This window comes from Marmota flaviventris, chromosome X (genome assembly GCF_047511675.1).
Source record: "Marmota flaviventris isolate mMarFla1 chromosome X, mMarFla1.hap1, whole genome shotgun sequence".
NCBI lineage: Eukaryota > Metazoa > Chordata > Mammalia > Rodentia > Sciuridae > Marmota > Marmota flaviventris.
The window spans coordinates 40,471,170-40,493,924 of record NC_092518.1 but is presented as its reverse complement, the minus strand read 5'-3'; the positions used below and the strand labels follow the sequence as shown (position 1 = coordinate 40,493,924).

The window sequence follows — 22,755 nt, the reverse complement described above, 5'->3', positions numbered from 1 at the left end:
TTTATTTGTTTACAAATATTTTTGTTGTTGATGGACCTTTATTTATTTATATGTGATGCTGAGAATCGAACCCAGTCCTCACACATGCTAGGCAAGTGCTCTATCACTGAGATACAATCCCATCCACTCCAATTTATTTATAGCCTTTTGTTACTTATGAAACATTGCTTGACTGAATGTCAGGAAGATTTACTCCTGTATTCTTTTGTAAAATTCTTTAATATTAACTTCTACATTTAGGTTTATGGATTCATTTTGAGTTTATTTTTGTGTGTGGTATATGGAAAGGATCCAACTTCATTTTTTGCAAGTATATACCCAGTTGTCTCAGCACCATTTGTTCAAAAAGTATTCCTTCCCTGTTTTATTGTTTCAGCACCCTTGTTGAAAATTAACAGACCATAAATGTGAGGGTTTATTTCTGGACTCTCTATTAATTTCCATGTCTTATTCTTGTGCCTATACAACATTGTCTTGATTACTGTAGTTTTGCAGTAAGTTTTGAAATTGAGAATTGTAAGCCCTCCAATTTTGTTCTTTTCAAACATTGTTTTGGCTATTCTGCGTCTCTTGCAATTTCATATGAGTTTTAGGATGAGCTTGTCAATTTATGCAAAGAAGTCTGCTGGTATTCTAATAAAGATTGGATTGAATCTGTAGATCACTTTGGGATATATTATTATCTTAACAATATTAAGTCTTCTGATCCATGAACATGGGATGTCTTTTCATTATTTAGAACTAATTTAGCAATACTTTGTGGTTAGCAGTGTAAAAGTTTTACATTCTTTTAAATTCATTTCTAAGTATTTTTCATGCTATGGTAAATTGAATTGCTTTCTTTTTAAGCTTTTGCATTTTACTTTTATTTTTAATTGACACATAAGAGTTGTACATATTTATGGTACATATACATAAAGTGTGACATATATAATGTGTACAATGTAATGCATCAATGACATACGTTATGGTTTAGGTATGAGGTATCTTCTAAACACTCATATGTGAGAAAATGCAAGAAAGTTTAGAGGGGAAATGATTGAGATTTGAAAGCCTTAGCCTAACCTGATAATTAATACCCTGATAGGCATTAACTGGGTGGTAACTGTAGGCAGGTAGCATGTGGCTAAACGTGGTAGGTCATTGGTGGCATGCCTTTGGGGTATGTATTTTGTCCACGGTGAGGGAGGTTCTCTCTTTGCTTCCTGGTGCCATGTTCCTAGCTGCTTTCCTCCACCACACTCTTCCACCATGAGGGCCTGCCTTACTTTAGGCCCTGGGGAATGTAGTCAGCCATCTAATGGACTGAGACTTCTGAAACCATAAGCCCTGAAATAAACTTTTCCTCCTCTATTTTGATTATAGTAGAAAAAAAGCAACATGTATACAATGTATAATGCAGATGAAGGTAATTGTATATCTATCCCTTCAAATATTTATCATTTCTTTTGTGGTGGGAACATCCAAGGATTTTGTTTTGATTTTGTATATTGCTATGGTTTGATCGTGTCCACCAGAAAGTATGAGTTGGAAGCTTAATCCTCAATGCAACAGTAATGGAAGGTTGGGACTAGTGGTAGGTGTTTAGATCATGAGGGCCCTACCATCATGAATGAATTAATAGTTATTATAAAAGGGCTTGAGGTGGTAAGTTCAATTTCTTGCTTTCTCTAGCTCACTCTTTGCTCTTCTGTCATGGCATCACATAGCAAGAAGCCACTCAGCAGATGATGGCCCCTCAAACTTGAACTTCTCAGCCTCCAGAACCATGAGGTCATGTATTTTCTTCATTATAAATTATCCAGTCTTAGGTATTCTGCTACAACATCACAAAATGGACTAAGACATATATTAACCTTGTGTCCTGCAACTTTGTCCTGAATTTATTTAGGTAGGTAGTTTCGAGCAATAAGAGAAAATCAAGAATGTGTCTGGATTAAGCAAAGAAGACTGTGGTAATAGTTACCATGTACTGAATATGCTTGTGATAGGTCAGTGTTTCTCTACCATCAATATGCAAATGAATCTCCTGGGAATTTAGTTAAAATTGAGACTGTTATCACTGAGTTTGGGGTAGGGCCAGGGATTCTGCCTTTGTAACAACTCCTCAGTAGATAGTAGCTTTTATTATTTTCAAGTTTAAACAACCTTGCTATGCAGATATTAATGTTTCCTTTTTACTGATAAGAAAATTATATTGGAAGCTGAGCAAGTAACCCAGGTTCATAGAATAGGCAGAATAATGATTTGAATATGGTTTCTTCTGATGCTAATGCTGGGTTCTTTCCTCTATTACACTGGATAGCTGGAGTATGAGAAGGACAGTTGAGAAATGAACAGAGTGTGGGTTAGGAAAAAAATAAGTTTTTAACATCAGAACCGCTGCCTAGAATACATTTTAGGTCTAAATGTACTTTCAGGTATTCTGGAGAGCTGATCAGATCCTTTGCTTTCCAGGGAGTTCAGGTGAAGTTGTTAGACTAGACAATCAGCTAGAAGTAAGATGATACTAGCAGACAGAACTCAAGATTGGAAGAGGTCTTGAAGGTGGTTTACTTCTGATCAGACTAGACTCTAGAACTGGAATGTGTATACTGCTGAGGTCTGTACCTGAGATTACTCTTATTATTGAATCTTCAATATTGAATACTGAGTGTTAGGTTATATTAATTATAATGGTGTCATTGACTAATGCTATAGTTTGAATATAGTTTCAGTTTGTCCCCTAAGGGTTCATGTGTTTGGAGCTTGGTTCTTAGTGTGTGGCAACAGAGGTGGGGCCTAGTTGGAGATCCTTTGGTCTTTGGGATCATGCCCTCATAAGGAATTACATTAGCTTTTATGGGACACCTGATCATGAGAGCACATTATAAAAACATGAGCCTTAGCCAGGCATAGTGGTGCATGCTTGTAATCCTAGTGGCTAGAGAGGCTGAGACAGGAGGACCACAAGTCAAAGATAGCCTCAGCAACTTAGTGAGGCCCGAAGAAATTCAGCGAGACCCTGTCTCTAAATAAAATATCAAAAAGGGCTTGGGATGTGGCTCAGTGGGTAAGCACCCCTGAGTTCAATCCCTAGTACAAAAAAACAAAAACAGGAGGCTGACCCCTGATTCACTTTTGGCATCCTGATGTGATGTGATCTCTCTGTTACATGAACACCATGAGGTCTTCACCAGAGTTAAACTGATGCAAATATCATGCCTTTGAACCTTCTGAACTGTGACCTGAATAAACCTCTTTAATTTGTAAAGTTACCTATGCTCATGTATGTTGTTATAATAATGGAAAAATGGACCAATATAACTACCCACAGAGCAAGAAATATATCCGTGAACCAAAGGACAGAGCTTGTGGTCCTGAATTTCTTCTAAGTTGAAAAATGCCTTGCTTCAATCTTGTTGTAACAAGAGAAATTGACCAATGGCACATAAACTCTGTGTCTCATAGTCAAGTTGTTCTTAGAATAGATGTCTAAAAGCTGTTCCCTTTAAAAGGCTATGTCAGACCCTGCAATTTTACTAGGGATAATAAATGATATAGTATCAATATCATCCCTAAGAGCTCAAAGTAGAGGTTTAGGAATGTGGGAGGGCTCTGCTTGTCAAAGCTATCTATGACAGACAATAGATAGGTGATCAAATTCCTTTGAGATACTTCTCAGCAGAATATTAAGGAATTTTCATAACCTGAGTCAAAACACACGAGACAATTTTCTGTCCTTAGCACCTTTTATTAAAGTATGACCCTTGATGACAATCTGGCAGGCATATCTATGTCAGCCAAGAAGGGAGTGGTGGAGGACACAAATATAGAGACAGTAAGATTCAAAAAAATAAGCTTCACCTGGGATTGATCCCCCCCACAGTTGTACAACAAACACTGATTCTTTATCTATACAAATGGCCCATGACCCACCCACCCCCTAAAGATCTACTAATCTTCAAATAGTACAATATGCTGTTACAGAAATATTATTGGCATAGGCAACTCCTCTGGCCAAGACAGCAGGAGTTGCCAAGCTCCAGATGGGTGGAAGTAGCCAGAAATGTGCCCAGCTTCCTCTGTCTGGGGCCTGCTACTGGCAAAGCAGCACCCTCAGGGAGGCTGGGGTTCAGGATGTGGCTCTGATGACCCGGGGAAGCTTTTTGGCACATGAAGTTAAATGGAAAACAGAATCTGAACCCAGCCTTGAAAGAGCCATTTCATCTTTTCACCCTCTGTCCTTCCTTCCCTCTCCTATTCTCTCCCATGCTAGTGCTTTATTTTAAGTATCTCTGTCTCATTCTCTTGGACTCCACTTTGGCATTTACTTCTAGATCCTGGATGAGTGTCCAACTGTGAGACAACAGTGGGATCACTGTGGGAGATTCAACTATCCAGAGCCCTGGGGATGAGGGAAGTAGAGGGGATAACTGATAGTAACTCTTATACTGGACTCCTTTCTATCAATCCACCATCAGCTTTCCTTTTTCCCCATGGGGGGCAATGTAAATATTTGAAGGGAAAGAGCAGAAGTCAAGACCAATAACTGTCTTTGGGGATACCATCTGGCCTGTCTTCCAAACTGCTACCCCCTCAAAGGCCTTGGAAGAAGGCTGAGCCCCTTACACTGAGAATAGGGGAGAACTATTGCATCTTAGATAATACTGGCAGCTTTGTAGCACTATCTCTCACAAGGGGACTGCCATGGCAGGCAGGTGCTATATGCCAGTGTCTGTTTAGTAGTTCACCTTTATCTACTAAACTTCTACTGCTCAGTAGAGTTTGGGGGTTACTTTTTAAGTACTTTGGGACCTATGGTTCTATGTGAAAATGAGCATCCTTGTGTTCTCATTCCAACTCTAGAAACTAATTTGAGGTGGGATGTGGTACAAAAATAACAGTGTTAAGGTTGGGGTTGTAGCTCAGTGGTAGAGTGCTTACCTAGCATGTGCGAGGCCCTGGGTTTAATTCCCAGCACCACAAAAACAAAACAAACAAACAACAACAAAAAAAACAGACTTAATATTTTTGGTATCACAAAAATTAAGGTAAAACCAATGTAATGATGGCTAAAAAAAAATAAAACACACACACACACTCTCTCTCTCACACACACACACACACACACACACACACACACACACAAACACACTAGCTATGCCATGGTGACCAGTTAAGTTGACCACTTTTTTCCCTGGGTACATACTTCAAATATCTATTCCAGATGGGCGTGGTGGCGCACACCTGTAATCCCTGTGACTCCGGAGGCTGAGACAGGAGGATCGCAAGTTCAAAGCCAGCCTCAGCAAAAGCAAGGTGCTAAGCAACTCAGTGAGACCCTGTCTCTAAATAAAATACAAAATAGGACTGGGGATGTGGCTCAGTGGTCGAGTGCCCCTGAGTTCAATCCCCAGTACCCCCACCCCAACAAAATCTATTCCAGCCAAAAAATCTTGTAATGATGGAACATATTGGCATCATCTCCTAATAAAAGACATTTCAACTGGGCTTACTATTTACCTAGGGCTTCTGTTTCATTTTGAAAGGTGGCAATAATGGCCTGTATTCAAAGCACTCTCCCAAATTTCTCAAGTTTCACTTGGGTAAACCCAGCCCTTTAAAAGCCATCAACCCTCCTGAATAGAGTAGAATCTTCCACCAGAGGGGAAAATGACAAGGTTGACATTCTAACAGTGGTCTTGGCATTGGCAGCAGTACTAAGAGCATACCCAGGTCCCCACATAAAGGGTTACCACCACCCCCAGGATACCCTCCTGGCCAAGATTTTCCTATTGTTTTCAGACACAATGTAGAGGAAACGGAAATTAGTAACCAGTATCTGTAGCAGCAGCAAAGTTCCTTGGCAAATTCTTTGGTTGAGTGAGGTACCCCTGCTGCTGCAGTTAAGTTGCAAGGGCTCTGAGGAACTCAGCAGTAACAAGGTGCCAGGGCTCGGCTGGGATGGGATTAGATGGGCTGTGTAATGCCAAGGATTGACCCTAGTTAGCAAGCAATGGGGACAATGAGCTGGGTAATAGGACACAGTTTGGTTATAATTCCATTTCTGCCATTGCCCAATGGCTAACTTTTCCAGGGTAGAAGCTGGCTACAAGTCTCAGGGCCTTGTCAATAGCAGCAACTTCAGTTCTTTGTATAGTAGTTCCCCCTTATCTGCAGTTTTACTTTCTGTGGTCAACCATGGTCTAAAAATATTAAGTGGGAAATTCCAGAAATAAGCAATTCATAAGCTTTCATTTGTGTATCATTCTGAGCAGAATGATGCAATCCTGCTACATCCTACCTGGGACATACCTTTGTCCAACATATCCACACTGTATGGGCTACCCTCCCTTTAATTACTTAGGAGCCATTTCAGTTATCAAATTGACTGTTGCAGTACTGCAGTGTTTCTGTTCAAGTAACCCCTTTTTTAAATTTAATAATGGTTCCAAAGTGCAAGAGTAGTGAAGCAAAGGAGACACCAGGGCATAAAACAAGGAAGATAGATTAACTCTGGTACTATATGGCAATGCTGTAGGAAGTATAGGAAAAAACAGTACATATAAGTTTTGGTTACTACCCATAGCTTCAGGCACCCGCTGGGGTTCTTGGCACACAGCCTGCAAAGATAAGGATGGATCATCTTTGCCTAAGATCCTGGCTGGATCATAATTTGTTCCCAGCTATCATAGTCTGGGTTCCCTGAGCCAGGTCACAGGCTGAGAAAAAAGTTGTTAGAGGAGTGCCTCCACCCATCCCATGACTTAGAGATGCTAGAGAAATGGGCAATTATTGTTAATTTGGGGAAATTTCTTTGGTTGCAAATATTAGCACACAAAAAAAAGTTGAACTGTGCTGGGGTATGCTAAGTTCATGGTCATCTAGATTTCAAAGGAAGAACATGGGCAGGCCATGGTAGGGTGGCTATGAGTTCAAAGGAAGAACTCCATTCTTAGACACTTGTAGCTATGTGGGGAAGAATTCAATGCCTCAGTACTTGCTTACCTAGACTCAGTCTGATCTGCAGAAAATGCTCTTCTTCCCCTCTCTTTTTCTTTCCCCTCTCTAACTTCCCTCTCCTCACCTTATTAGTTCAAAAATGAAAAAAAAACCCAATCAAAACATGAAAATAAATACAATCAAAAGGTCATTGAAAATATAACAAGAACCCTCTCCCCCAATAATGAAACCTATATCTAGAAGTCAACTGGAGTAGCTACTAAAAGCCCATAGTGTGAAGTCCTGGAATAGGCACCTGGAACTCCCAGTGATACAAGGGCAAGATCAAATATGAGGTGATAGGCCTAAGGTCTGAGGACAGGAAGAAGGCCTCACTAGTCAAGGATGAGAGTAGGCCTCTTCCCCTCAACTAGCTTCTAGGAAAGATAGAAGTGGAGCCAACTGGTTTAAGCCTGGCTTTTTCCTGAGGGGCACCTAAGGATGCCCTACCTTTGCCCATCTTCTGTCACATACAATCCCTTCTTCTATGCCTCCCACTACAAAGCTTGGGTGAGGCTCTGAAAATGGTGGTAGATGAATGCCCTCAAGTCAGGCAGTTCTCTGTGGGAGATGTCTGGGCCCTAAGCCCTGGAGCACAATGGAGCTGCACAGATGGGTGGGGAGTTCTTGGTCTTTGGTGTCCGGATACAGAGAGAATAAAGGCACTTTGGTGATTCTGTGGGCAGTGAATGCTTACCCACATACACTGTGGGAAGGAGAATGTGGTTGTGTGATCACACCTTGCCGCAGCTCCCTGCAGAAGCTTGGTGCCCCCCTAGGGTCCCCTCACTGGTTGGGACCACTGCTAGGGAAGAAGCCATGAGACAGAGCCAGGGTAGAGGGCTGGGATGAATCACTAACTTGTTGCTGTTTACTTGTTAACAAACCACTACTGAAGATCGAAAGCACTTCCCACTGTGACCAAGCAGGGATGCTGTGGGCAGTCTGCTGAGAGAATTAGAAATTGCTGGGCCCCAGGAGTAGGCTCTCCCTGAGACATTTCAGCTGCTCTTCCCCAAGCTTGATCTTCTCTTCCAGCTCTCGCTGTTCAATGATAAGAGCAGATTTCATCTTGACAAAGTGCTGGTAATCTTGGAGCTGATCCTGAGGCAGGTAGCGGGAGACCATTCCAAACACCAACTTCTCCCGGCGGTCCACGTGCTCCTTCAGCTCCTTGGCATCTGCTAACTGGCCCGTCAGCTGCTGCTTCTTCTCTATCAGCACCAACTGGGGAAGCAGAGGACCAATTAAGTGCTCTCCTAATTATCAGGCATCTGCCTAGCAGTGCTCACCAGGGAGGCACCACCAAGCAACTACCCGTTCTGCTAATTGATCACTCCTAGATTTCCCAATGTAAAGGCCACCGCCATAGAAATGCCTTTCTCTCCTGTAGCTGGAGGAGCACAGACGTCACAGCCACTCTGGAGAGGGGGGTGTGCTAGAACCTCTTTCCTTCTCTAAGGCTATCTTTAATCTGTGAACTGTCACTGGGTTTGGCGATCGGGGAAGGCTCTAACAGAGCAGCCTCATGAACCATCATTGTGGTAATGCTTTCTCTATGGCGTGTGCCTCCATTTGAGTGGATGTGCACATATATATGCATCCCTTATTGTGGTGATTTCAAAGCCATTTATATAGAGAAGGGTGCTGCAGTTTGATTCAGGTATGGACACAGTGTGTGCCAACCTGTGAAACTGACAGTCTCTCCATCTCAACTGCTTGATGAAAACTCCCTTTCCAACTCTAGAGACAGTGAGGCAAAATTGCTGCTGCTGCTCCTGCCATTACCACCATCACTACTACTGGCAGCTAGCACCAACTCGGTATTTACCCTGGATTGCCTCAGTATTTAACATGGATTATCTAACTTCATCTTCACAACAACCCGACATGGCAGGTAGTGTGTTCACCTCATTGTACAAATGAAGAGATTGAGAGAGAGTGACGTTAAGTACACTGTCCACAGTTACACAGCTAGTAAGTGGTAGAGTTAGAATTGGGGTACACTTGAAAGCCAGTGCTCACACTGCTAACATTCTACTCTTTTGCCTCTCATAATAGCCAAACATGAAAGAGAGAGTCCTAAGGAGAAACACCTGGCATTTCTATCCATCCACATCCCCAAGGACCCCAATTCTACCTTCTCTTGATTGGCCTCTGAATCAATGCTGTTGAGAGCATTCTCCACCCGGGCCAATCGTCCAGAAAGTGACAGCAACAGGTTGACCACTTTGTCCAGGTCCCCAATAAACAAGCGGTATTTTTCAAACTCATTGGATTTGCAGACGGCTTTTAAGTTAGCCTCCACTTCCTCCCCAAGGGCAGAATTGGCATTCACATCCTCCAGCAGCCCTCGCTGAGCCTCTCGCAGGACAGAAAGTTTTCGACCAATGCTTTCAATAAGCTGTATCTAGGGGAGTTAAACAGGAGAAGACCAATGATGAGCATGGGTACCAACAGAAACGGATCAGTGCCCATCACTCTTGTATTGGGATCCACGTAACGGATGGTAGGCTCTACCCCAGTCATTGGAAACCAAGAAAATCGGAGCAAATGGTGAGCAATTCTGGTGCTCTGGACAGGCATCTCCTGTCCCTGTCTGGTAGGCATCTCCATGTCATCAACAGATTTCTTGGCATTAGACAAGTGCTACCCAAGGGCTAAGCCTTATTTGCTCAATGCAATTGAATACTTGTTGAGACTGTTTGATAAATAGGAGTGAGATGTCTGTGAGATCCTAGGTTGGAAAAGCATGTGTCATCATTTTTGATCATTCTCCTTCATTCCACTGAAGTATCTCTCTGTTTATAGCACTGTGCTAGGTCCTTGCCCCCACAGCTTGGCTTTTGTGATGTGCTGGGAATGGAACAAGGGTCTTGTGTATACTAGGCAATTGCTCTACCACTGAGCTACATCCTCAGTCTAAGATTTTTCTTAGGTTGGTTGGTTATTTATTATGTGCTAGGGACAAAATCCAGGACCTTGAGCATGCTAGGTAAGTGCTCTGCCACTGAGCTACACTCCCAGCCCTTTAGCTTGGCTTTCGAGGCCTTTGGATAGGAGTGTACATTCTGGAGTCACAATGACTTGGTTTGACTTCTAGTTCTGCCACTTCCTAATTGGAACTTTGGATGAGTTGACGTTTGTGAACTTCTCTTTATCTGTAGAAGTTGTGAGGGTATTTTCAGCACCCATTTCACTGGGTGGTAATGATTCAGTGAGATAATACATGCAAAGGGATTAGCACAGAGTAAGTGCTCAATAAAATCTAGGCTGCTGTTATTAATATTATAATTATTCCATCTTGTCCCCCCCTATCATTCTAATTTCACTCCTCAAAATCTTTCAGGATTAGCTACTCACTGTCCTCTATGTTCCCCAGATTTACCCCTGTGTTCCTTTGTTGCTTCTACAGTTCTACCCATTCATTCTTCCCTTTGGGTATTATGATTTTTTTTTTTTTTAGGGCCCAGCTTTTCTCCCACCTTCATTATGGAAAACCCTTCTCTGGAAGCTCTGGAAGGATTCTTTCAATGATCTTCCTCTCTTTCTTATTTTTTATCCAGAACTCTCAAGTTTTCTAGAATTACAACCCTTCAGAATAATTTGAAGTTGTTCCTGTGGTATGTCATGTGTGTGAGTGTGATCCCCTGCCTACCACCAAATGTCGTTCTCTCAAGGAAAGTACTGCCTGTGTCTTCCAATTTGTGTGCATTCAAGGGATAACCAGTTCTGGGACCACAGGAAGGCAATATGAAATTTTAGAGTTAGAGACACTTGGATTCCAATTCTACCTCCTCCAACTCTCTGACCTTGAGCAAGATACCTAATCCCACTAAGACTTCTATTTCCACATCTATAAACTGAATAAGTACTCCCTGCACCTGGTTGCTGTGATAGCTGTTGAGATAACAGAGGTAAAATATTTACTATTGTGTCTGGAACATGAAGTGCTCAATGCATGCTAATTGATGCTGCTGTCACTGCCACCACCACCACCACCATCAGCAGCAGTAGCATCACTACTACTATAAGATCCCCTAAACTAAAGGAGACTCACCTAGCTGCAAGCTTCTGACAGGCATGTAGGCAACTCAGGTCACCTGTAGCTTTTTTAGTCAGTATTACAAGTGGTTAGGAGTATGCACTTGAGTGCCATACTACCTTGAGTGCCATACTACCTGTGTTTGAACCTCAGCTTTGACACAAAGTAATGGTTTGAATCTGGAATGAGTTACTCAATCTTTCTGTGCCTTGATTTCCCCATCTAAAAAAATAGACTAACCATAATATTCATCTCATAGAGTGGTTATGAGGATTAAATGATTTAACATGTTACCTGCTTGGAATAGTATCTTGCATGTAGGAAGCATGCTTCAGTGCTTCTTTTTAGTATTATTCCAGCTCAGGTATTCTGGGACCATTGGCTTACAGTTTTCTAGAATGTGTTCCTCACTGGTCATTTATTTAGAGAGGTCCAAGGTGACCAAGACTAAGAGAGTTGCCTCTGGGTTCTAGAGCCTGTTGTTATATTTTAGAAGTGTTCAAAAGGCAGGAGATCATGATTTCGTCAGAAGTGTTATAAGTGTGCATTGGGGGGAAATTCTAAAACCCACCAGGAACTGGGGATTGGTGATGTGAATGAGGCAACATATGTAGATATCAAAAGATTCCCAGGTATTGTACCATTGTCTGCGCCTCCACACAAAACACAATGCCAGGGACACTTAGAAAATCACCTACCCACCCCTGCTGACAGGCTCTGATGGGTGGAAGAATGAAGTAGAAGAGCCTTTTGTTTCTCAGCACTAGGACTCTGCAGCCTGAACCTCAGCCCTAGGGAAAATACAGTATGTACAGCTATGGGAGTTATACAGACCCAAGCCATAGATGGCTGTTTTTCTCTGTGATATTGCAAATTGGTGACCTTCCTCACCTTTCTTCCTCAGAAACAAAAAACTGTCCTAGCCCACCCACAGTCACTTCAAATCACTGTCTGTTGTTCTGTGCTTTGCCATTTCTGATCATTGCTATCTTCTCCTGGCTAGACTTTTATTAGGTTTGCCCCTTGACAGGTCAGGCCCTGAGTAAGCGTGGAGCAGCCCTGTCATGCTCAGGGAACATGGAATCAAAGGAGCAATCAAACTTCGATACCACCATGCTTCCAATTCTTTCTCTGACATTTTGCTTCAGATGGGAAATTGGAAGGAGGACTTTTGCAAATGGCCCTGTACCTTCCTACAGGTCATGTCCTGAAAGGGAAATATGGGCAGAAGAGCAATTTACATTGAGTTCACATGTCCACAAAACGGTAAATTGGGCTTTTGAGGTTGCCATGGCAACCCTATTTGCTTATGAAATAAAATGGGTAAGTGCAGGGAGGGCAAAGTGATTCCAGGAACTTGATTTAAAAACTAGGCTAGTGGTATTTAGAGGAAGAAAAGGAGGTTTTGGAACAACAACAACATCATCTCCATTTATCTATTTTGTATTTCTAAGAGATAATTGACCATCATTGCAAATAAATACCAAAGTCTGCCAGCCTATAATTTCTCCTTATTTTCCTTAGTCAAGTCTGTTCTCTCTCCCAGAAAGTTACACAGAGAATAAAAATCAATGACACTGCCATTGGCTAGAACTCACTGGCAGAAGCCCTTATGTGCCCTGGGTGTTGAGTTATCTACAAGGCTGACTTAACTCAGAGGGGTAGCTTGGTAGAGCACAAATCCAGAGTCTTGACTTGAAGTCCTGTATCTATCATTTAGAATATAACCCTTGGGAAAATCAATCCCCTAGCTGGTTAAAAAAAAAGATAGCAATTCCTATTTTATATGATGGTCTTAAGGATCGGGGAGACTGATTTGATTACTACGACTGCTACTATTTCTTGAATCAAAAAGAAGCTGGAGTTGGATCCATGAGAAACCCAGAGAGACTATTTGAGTTCCATACTGAAAATATAGGAACGAAAGAGTTTTAGAGGGCATAGAGAAGCTGGTTACCCTCCAGATACAAATGTTAACAATCTCTAGGGCATACTAAGAAACTTTACCTTTTTTTGAGCCAGTTCATGATCCACTTCCTCCTCTCCCAGGCCAATTTCTGCCATCTCTGGCTGGTCTTTCAACTTGTTCAGCAGCTCTGCTTTGGCCACAGAAATATTATAATAAGCTGAGTAAGAGGTAGGGATTCCTGAGGCGCCTGGAGGAGGTGAGAAGTGCTGAAACTCTTGTCTGTGGAAACAAAGAGAGACCATTTAAGCATCTCTGTTGAAAAAGACTGCTTATCTTTCTACTTCCTTAATTTACCCATCTGTAAAATGAGACCCTGCTTCAGCAAAGAGTTGTAAAAAAATGGAATAAAATGCACTGTTCACATGTAAATAGGCCACACAAGGGCTCTCTGGAAGCCAAGTAAAGGCATACTTTAAGAATATTCTTAGAAGACTATTTCTATAACCATCATTTTAGCAATTAGGAGGACTTTAGAGATAATTTGGTTTGGTCATTAACACCCTACTGAAATCTAGAAAAAAAATGGCAGGCCCCAGAAGCTCTGGGCTTCTGATCATGATTCCTATTGGTTCATGGCCCCAGTGGAGAGGAGAGATGGTGGAGAAGTACCTGAGACCTTAGCTATGGGTCCTCCAAGTCTGTTGGCCTCTGTACTACCTATTCATGGATTCCCACCCACTCTGGGGCTCTGTCTAATTGACTTTCTTACAAGAGTGTCCTATGACTTTTGTGGATACTCTCATCATTTCTCCTTTCCTGATGCCACTCCTGTTTTAAATAGCCCCTCCATTGCAAATCTCCCACAGCAAAGAGGTCACCTATGACCTTGGCAGTGGTCACTATCTTCAAGGCTGGGGTTAACACCCCTGCAAGTGACTTATCATGGCCAACCATATCTCTCATGAGCTCTTCTAAGACTGCCTGCTATAGAGCAGCCCTTGGCCTAAAAAGAAACAGTATCTCTCCACTTCTACCATATCCTCAATGGCCCCAGCCTCCTGCATGGCTGTAGAGTGCAATGGGGAGAAAATGGAACCAGTAACACCCAGGAACTTAAGTGGAGGAGCAGACCCTGTTGTTTTGGGTTCACCAAAGCCTGCAGGGCTGGGGTGCTGCTTCTCAGAGCCCCAGGCCATGAAAGCAAATTTCTCCTCAGGAAAGAAGTAGCGCTGGTTCCATGCTGGATTGGGTTTGGACTCTTCTGCCATCGAGACTTCTGGTCTGGTGGGAAGAACAAAAGAGAAATGCTACAATGTCGGGTTTCACTGATGAAGCAGTAAATAATTCTGCCTAGGGTTTCTACAAGGGGGAGGCCCACCCCCATCATATATATTCTCTTTGCCTACCAGCCACTCTCTCCCACCACCTGTCTATGTCACTACCCCTCTGCTAACCTCTAGCTGTTTGAAAGGGAAAAATAGGAGAAACTCATTAGTCATTTTTGCAGCTATTTGCAGCTCTTAGATAAAGGTCAAAAATAATGGCTAAAAGGCTCCACAGCTATTTACTGATTCATGCTATGCTGTCTCCTAATTTATTGCACAAAAGAAACTTTGGCATGCCAATATTCCTCATCCTAGGAAATTCATTTTACATGTAGGGCTTCAAGCTTATAACACTGATATAAGAACAATGCTAGCTAATAGTCACACAGTGTTTACCATGTGCCAGAAATGGTCCTAAGATAGATACCACACATATGTACACATGTGTGTATGCGTACACACTTGCACACACACATTTGCACATATAGATATATAACTGAATGCTCATCATAACCATTTCAGAGATGAGAAACATGAGGCACCAAGAGGTAAAATAATTTTTCTCAAGGTCACCAGCCAGTAAACACCAGAACTGGGTTTGCCCAGGCAACTTGAATCTAAAATCTGTGCTTTTAGCCATTATACTATACAGGCAAAGGGACAACTTATAAAACTGTATATGTAAGGAATTTTCTAATTGGAGTTTACCTTTGTTAACAGAGAAAAGAGAACATTCTGGGAGGAATAATGAAAATATGAACTTAGGGAAGTCCTATCTGTGAAAAAAATATTAGGGCATGTGTGAAAATTCTGAGTCAGAAATTATAAAAGAAAAGAAAGGATGTGCTAATTGGGGACACAGTCCCTCAGCAGACACAGCCCTGCATCATATTAGAGTAGATCGTGTTTCACACTGTGCTCTAGGGCAGCGCTCCTCAGCATCTCCACGAATAGGGAAGGAGTTACAGGAGATGTGTGAGAACATATTCAGAATTGGAAAGTGAACATCAAAGCAAAAATCAGAGTCCTTCCACAGAGCCCTGGAAGGAAGTGCAGAGAGTCCCTAAAGCAAGATATACCTACCCTTGACTCAGAGCCATTAGACGTTACCAACATTTGATAATTCTGCTAATTTGTTTCTACGTGTGTCACTGATATTTTTAGTTGAATGGTACATGGGTTACAGAGACATAGTGGCTTAGCTTGGCTGAAATGTACATGTGTTTGTTTGCATTTCAGAATAAAATAGTCTACATCAACTTGCCTCTAATACTATGCTTCCTTACAAAATTGTAAAGCTGATTCCTTCTGGTTAGCACTCTCTGCCATCCTAGAGTCTGGAACAGAATGTCCTTCAAGAGCCCAGAGATCCTGGGATGAAGAACCCAGGGAGTCTGGTTACCTGTGATCTTGTCATGAAGTTCTATCATTTCCCTGGGCCTCACTTTTCTTGTCTAATAAATGGAGGAGACTCACTGTCACTATTCCCTAGGATCATTCTGGAGATCAAATCAATCAATATAGTGAGGTTACATCTTGATAAAGTCATGGTACATTGAAAATATCATAAGTTGAAAGTGTCTTGAATACACCTAATCTACGGAACATCAGAGCCTATCCATGCAGTACAGCATAGTCTTGTTTGTTCCCCATGTAATCACGTGGCTGACTGGGAACTGCAGACGCTGCTGCTGCCCAGCATTGGAACAGTATTATACTGCATCTTGCTAGTCCAGGAAAAGAAAATCAAAATGCAAAATAGGAATGTTGAATGCATATTTTTATTTGCACCATCATAAAGCCAAATTATCCTAAGTCAAATCATCCTAAGTCAGGGACTATCTGTCCATGAAAGTGCTTAGGATACTGCTGGGCACATAGTAAACAGGCAAAAAATGTTAGCTATGTTGGGAATGACGCTTTTCCTTAAATTTCCATTACTCAGAGAATCATCAAGAATTTATTTTTTGCAGCCAAAGCTAGGACTATAAGCAAATATGTGTGTGTGTGTGTGTGTGTGTGTGTGTGTATATATATATATATATATATATATATATATATATATATATATTTTTTTTTTCCCCCTTGTATCCCACAGTCAGTAAAGAAAAGTCTCCAGCCAGGTGAAGTGGCACACACCTTACATGCCTGCAATCCCAGCGGCTCGGGAGGCTGAGGCAGGATGATCACGAGTTCAAAGCCAGCCTCAGCAATAGCGAGGCCCTAAGCAACTCAGTGAGACCCTGTCTCTAAATAAAATATAAATGGGGCTGGGGATGGGGCTTAGTGGTTGAATGCCCCTGAGTTCAATCCCTAGAACACCCCACCCCCAGAATCTCTGGACCAGTTTATAAGATCTGTAGTAACATCTCTGGGTCCAAAGTGCCAAGGTGAATGAAAATACATAAAGAGGATGATGGAGGTCCCACAAGTACTGCTCTACAGGAGGGAAGGGGGTCTCCTGAAGACCTAGATGACTGGAACAATAAGTCCTCCCTAGAGAGGTTGTTGAAGAAGATAAAATACTCATGGGTTTTAGAATCACATAGATATAACTTTGAATCTTTGCTGTATAACACCAAATTAGTTAGTCCCTCATTTGCTAAGCTTTTGTTTTCCTATTTGTCAAATTGGGATAATAATGGCCAATAGGGCTATAAGGTGGATTAAATGAAATAATGGACAGAAAATGCCTAGCAGTGTCTAGCACATAGCAAATGCTTAATAAATGTTCAATCATTCATTTAGTCATTTCTTCTGAAATGCTTAACCAGCACCTATTATGTGCTGAGCTACTTTCCCTTCTCCCAGCTCTGATGAGTAACCATTACAGTAACTTTCTGCAAAGTGTTTTCTAGCTGCAATAAGTATGCTGCCCAACTAGACAGTTTGAGAAACAGCCATATTGGGACCTGATAAGGGATTCTCAGTGCCTGGGAGCCAGGCCCTGTACATGCTCTGTGTGTGGCACCTTGGACTGGAAAATTGCTCCAAAACCTCCAGATAACCAAGTGTTATGCTTTAGATATGAGGTGTCCCCCAAAGGCTTATGTGTGAGTCAATGAAAGAAGGCCTAGAGGTGAAATGATTGGATTATGAGAACCTTAACCCAATCAGTGAATTCATCACTTGATAGGGATTAACTGAGGGTAACTGAAAGCAGGGAGGGTGTGGCTGGAGGGCGTGTGTCATTGAGGGCGTGTATCTGGTGAGCTGAGCTTATTTTCTTTCTGCTTCTTGGTGCCCATGTCCAGACCTGCTTTACTCTACATACCCTCCCGCCATAATGTTCTACCTCACTTTGGGCCCTGAAGAATGGAATCAGTTATCTATGGGCTAAGATCTCTGAAACCATGAACCCCAAAATAAACTTTTCCTCCTTAAAATTGTTCTTGTCAGGGTCTGCAGTTGTAGCTCAGTAGTAGAGTGCTTGCCTGGCATGTGTGAGGCACTGGGTTCAATTCTCAGCACCTCATAAAAATAAATAAAATAAAGGTCCACTGACAACTAAAAATTATTTAACAAAAAAATTGTTCTTGTCAGGTCCTTTGGTCACAGCAGTGAAAAAGCTGACTAAAACACCAAGTAACAAGATTTGTCTGTCAATCAAAGACACAATAACAAGGTACTTCCAATAACAACATGTCCCTGGCAAGTTCCTGCTATAAAGGATTTAAGGAAAGCACTCATAATGTATCTACCTCCTGGCACCCACCTCTCACAAGAGTGCACATGTCTCCCCTCAGGAGGGCAGGAAGACATGAGAGCCAAAGCACTGAGCAATGGTGGTCCTGGGGTTTTGCTTTGCTGCTTAAAAGATAACCAGGCACTGTGAGGTATGCAAACAAGCAATGTCACAGTGGAGTTAGCAGACACTGGAAGTCCTGCTCTCAGACCACATTCCTACTTGACCTCCCTGCCTAGTCAACCTAATTACCACTTGTTGTCCACCAAAGCAAATATGAGGAGGCAGGGAAACAGAAAGGGGAGAAAGTAGGACAAAGAATGCACTTAGCTGTCATAAGGACAATGTACTTAGCTGACATAAGGGGCTGGGGACAAGTACCCAGCCCCAGGAATACCTTTGATGATAGGGTTGGGGGTAGAATTTATAGGTGCAGGCTATTTATCCTAAAGTAGAGGCAGGTCAGGTTGCCAGAAGCTAGCCTCTTGTTCTGGAGAGCAAGTGAAACAACAACAACAACAAAAAAAAAAAAAAAAAAAAAAACCTTGAACCAGATGTCTGAGAAAGGCCTAGTAAAGGCAAGAAGGGTTTCATGGCTTCAGGATCAGGGGCCAGATACTGATGTATATTTTGAAGAAAAACTGAGAAATAAAACAGTATTTTGATAATGATGTTAGGGATAAGAATATCAACAACTCTCTTTTACTGAGCATCTACTCAGTGCTAAGCATGTATCTGTGTCCTTCACATAAATTATCTTAACATTCACAACAACCATAAGGAGCAGGCATCATCACACCCATTTTCCAGGTAAGAAAACTGAGGCTAGTAGTAGTTTCATTGACCTGCCCAGTTGGAAAATGGCAGAGATAGAATTCAAACTAATGCTGCCTACTTCTTCAGGGACTCAATACCTTTCACAAACACTTACTTGGGGGAATCAGTGGCCTCCTGCTCTGATGTCCTCCAAAGTCCACCAACACCATAATAGCAAGGGGGCTGAGCCTGCTCAGGTTGAGAACCCGGGTGGCCTCTTATTGGAGGCAGGAAATTACTGGAATGGAGAGCAAAGGACTCTTGATCTGGGAGGCTTTGTGAACCCTGCCTTGAAGCCTCCCGGTGACCAAGGGGTTGTGGTTGTTCTAGGACCTCCTCAGGATTGGGAGCACAGGAACCAGTGGTTTCTGAGCTGAAATACTGGGGTGGCAACTCTTCCTCCTCTTCTTCTCCCTCTTCCTCTTCTTCTTCCTCTTCCTCCTCCTCTTCCTCCTCCTGCTGCTGCTGCTGCTGCTGTTGTTGTTGTTGCTGCTGCAGCTGCTGCTTCTGCTGCTGGGCTGCCCGGAAGAGCCTGTACTTCTCCCAGTTTGGAGGAGGAGGGCGAGGAGGAGGAAAGGCCTTCTTCCTGGCTCCCAGAGGATCTGGCTGAGTCTCATCCCCTTTGCTAAAGAGCTCCCTGCGAGGCTGTCCCCAGGCCCGGGTACTCTGGGGCTCCAAGCTGATGTGACTCTCTGAGAAGGCCCGGCTGCGCAGTGGGCGGGGCATGGCGGCAAGGGAGCTCCCCTCCTCATAAAGGGAAGTTTCCTCCGTTTTTTTCAAGGCCTGTTTGAAGTCTCCGAGGAGATCAAGAGAAGAAACTGCTCGATGACTTGATAAATCCAGTGATGGGTTCTCGAGGCAAGGATGGAAGGGGGTTGCCCATGGGAAGCTAGTCTTGGAATGAGCCATTTCCCTGCAAAACAGCAGATGAAGGTTAAGTAACATAAGCATGTGGTGGACAGGTCCACAGTTTGGACGCCATTACTTATGTAAATTTAAAAAAAATATTCTTTTAGTTGTCAATGGACCTTTATTTTATTTATTTATATGTGGGGCTGAGGATCCAACCCAGGGCCTCACACATGCAAGGCAAGTGCTCTACCACTGAGCCACAACCCCAGCCCCTATTTACATTAAATTTTAAATGGCCACAAAACACTGCAATATGTGTAAGAAATATAATAATCATACTACTAATAACAACTTCTAACATTCATTGTGCATATACTAAGTATCAGGTAATATTTTAAGTGTGTTCCTTATCTTAATTTAATTAACCCTCATGATCAGCCTAGGTGGTAGTTATTATTATCATGATTTTACAGATGGGGAAACTGAGACATGGACAGGTCAAGTCACTTTCCTAGGGTCATAAAGTTAATAAGTGGCAGAGCTAGAATCTGAACTTAAACTGTCTAGCTCCAAAGTCGAGATACACACATACTACCTCAGTTTGTTTATACCACTTAGATTGGATAGGCTGTGTTCTGGGACTTACAAGTCTATTTATCCTGTTTTATCTGTTGTTTTTGTTGATTTTACATTATGAAGATTTCAAATATTTAGAAATGTACAGAGATTGCTATAATAAATAACCACATTTCCAAGTACCACCCAGAATTAGCATTTTTATGCATGCATTGTACATTTTTCTCGACAAATAGAAATAACATGCTTTGTGTCCAGTCCCCTGCCCCTCCAGATGCAACCTATATCATGAATGGGATGTGCATACTTTCCATGTTCTTATATATGTAACAAAAAACACAAGCAGGCCATTCATACATTTCTGTTCATTCATACGTTTGTGGCTCAGTGGTTAATCATCTCTGAACTCAATGAGTTTTATAATATATCCTACTGAAGTCTCAATCAGAATTTTCAAATATAGAAAATTCTAAACTTCTATTTTTTTTTACTTCAGTTTTTTTTTTTTTTATTTTTTTTAACCATTGGGGATTGAACCCAGGGGCATTTTACCACTGAGCTACATCCCCAGCCCTTTTGTTATGTTTTATTTAGAGACAGGGTCTCCATAAGTTGCTTAGGGCCTCGCTAAGTTGCTGAGGCTAGATTTGAACTTGTGATCTTCCTGCCTCAGGCACCCAAGTTGCTGGCATTTCAGGTGCACACCATCATGCCCGTCTATTTTTTTTTTTAAATATAAACTTGCAAAAAAGGAAAGGATGTTAAAGAATGTTCTGCTATAGAAGAAATGGGAAAGGGGATAAGTAAGTTATCAAGCATTTTACAAGACAACAATGATTGAAAGTGTGTTCTTGACAAACAGAACAGTATAGAAAGACCAGAAACAACAAGACCATCTATCAAATCATCATATATGTGTAATCTTCCAAAACAAGGAGATAAAGAAAGACTATTTAATAAATGTCTTTGAGAAAACTGCAGAATGGTGCTATTTGGAGCTAGACCACTTATTAGACACCAAAATAAATTCAAGCTCAAGAGTTAAGGATGTATGGGTTTATAAAAATTTAATGTACTACATATCTGATGTATGTATATACATGTATAAATATTATATGCATATATGTATAATATACTTATAAGGAAAAATTATCAGAAAATTAAAGACTATCCCTTGTGAGGTGAAATAAAATTCTCATAAGTGATAGAAGAAAATCTCTAAGGAAAAAAGTCCAGGTTTATTTGAGTCAGTGTCAAATGCCAAACTTCTTTAAAATAAAGAGTGACCAAAGTTAAAAAGACATCTTTTTGACTTCAGGGTATAAAAAGTTAAGCCCTCTAAAATACAGATCTGGTTTCCTGCTTCAGCCTATGAGAAAACAGCCATCATTCTAAGTCCTGCCCAGTGACAGGAAATTCTGTCATCAGACAGAATATCCATTCAGTGATCATAATGAAGACTAGGAATATTTCTTTTTAAAAATAATAATACAGCCACATGCAGTGGCACACATCTGTAATCCCAGTGGCTTGGGAGGCTGAGGCAGGAGAATTGCAAGTTTGAGGCCAGCCTCAGCAACTTAGCGAGGCCCTAAGCAACTTAGCAAGATCCTGTCCCAAAATAAAAAAAATAAATAAGGGCTGGGGATGTGGCTCAGAGGTTAAGTGCCCCTGAGCTCAATCCCTGGTATCAAAAAAATAAGAATAATAATAATACAAAATTAAAAGATAATATACATAATGGTAGCCAAGCTCAGACAGAATAGAAAGTAAAATGGCCTTCATTCCCCTTATCTCCAGCCCCCATCCTGGCTAGGTGTTTGTTCACTTGCATCAGAAATTCATATCCAGACATCCCTACTGTTCTCATTTGGGCATATCTCCCAGAAAAATAAAAACCAAAAGTAGTGAGTAGAAAGTAAATGATGACAAATGAATATCAAGCAGAGAGGCCTTTCTTGATTAGCTGATCTAAAATAGAGATGACTAATCCTTAATCATCCTTATTCTACTTTGTTCTTTCTCAGAGCATTTATCACAGCCTACTGATATTATATTACATACTTATTTTTACTTGTTTATTTTGGTATTTCACTCTCAAATTGAAATATAAGCCCCATGAGGTCAGAGATCTTGTCTGTCTCATTCATCTGGTCTCTAGTGCCTGGCACATAGTAGGTGTTCAATAAACATTTGTTTAATAAATTAATTAATTCCAAAACTTTAAAATGCAAGTCATGATATTCATATCATAAAAAGTTGAATTAAAGGCAAAAAGAAATGAATAAGACAAAGAAGGACACTATAATGTTAATGACTATAACACATGTAATATATGATGAAGATCTAAGTACCCTGAATCTTCTTTTCATTTTCTTTTTTTTTTTCTTTTCCTTCTTTCTTTTCTCTTCTTTTCCATTATTGCAGTACTGAGAATTGAGTGATGCAGGGGTGCTCTACCACTGAGTTACATCCCAGCCCTTTTTTCGTTTTTAATTTTGATACAGGGTCTCATTAAGTTGCCAAGGATGACCTTGAACTTGCGATCCTCCTGCCTCCCAAG

General features: G+C 41.6%; 1 protein-coding gene across 3 annotated transcripts in view; it reads right to left on the bottom strand.

The window, feature by feature from the left end:
- Window positions 1–3,459: 3,459 nt before the first annotated feature.
- Window positions 3,460–22,755, bottom strand: part of Shroom4 (shroom family member 4) — a 96,294-nt gene continuing 76,998 nt past the window's right edge. For 2 of the 3 annotated variants that reach the window (XM_071606131.1, XM_071606130.1), the window contains 5 exons: window positions 18,880–19,677; window positions 14,070–14,219; window positions 13,037–13,217; window positions 9,125–9,394; window positions 3,461–8,211 (listed from right to left, as the gene is read on the bottom strand). In XM_071606131.1, the coding sequence (XP_071462232.1) occupies window positions 7,942–8,211; window positions 9,125–9,394; window positions 13,037–13,217; window positions 14,070–14,219; window positions 18,880–19,677 (1,669 nt within the window). In that variant the 3' untranslated portion in view covers window positions 3,461–7,941. Of the gene's footprint in view, window positions 8,212–9,124; window positions 9,395–13,036; window positions 13,218–14,069; window positions 14,220–18,879; window positions 19,678–22,755 lie in introns of all 3 variants that reach the window. The other variant, XM_071606129.1, reaches the window with a different exon arrangement.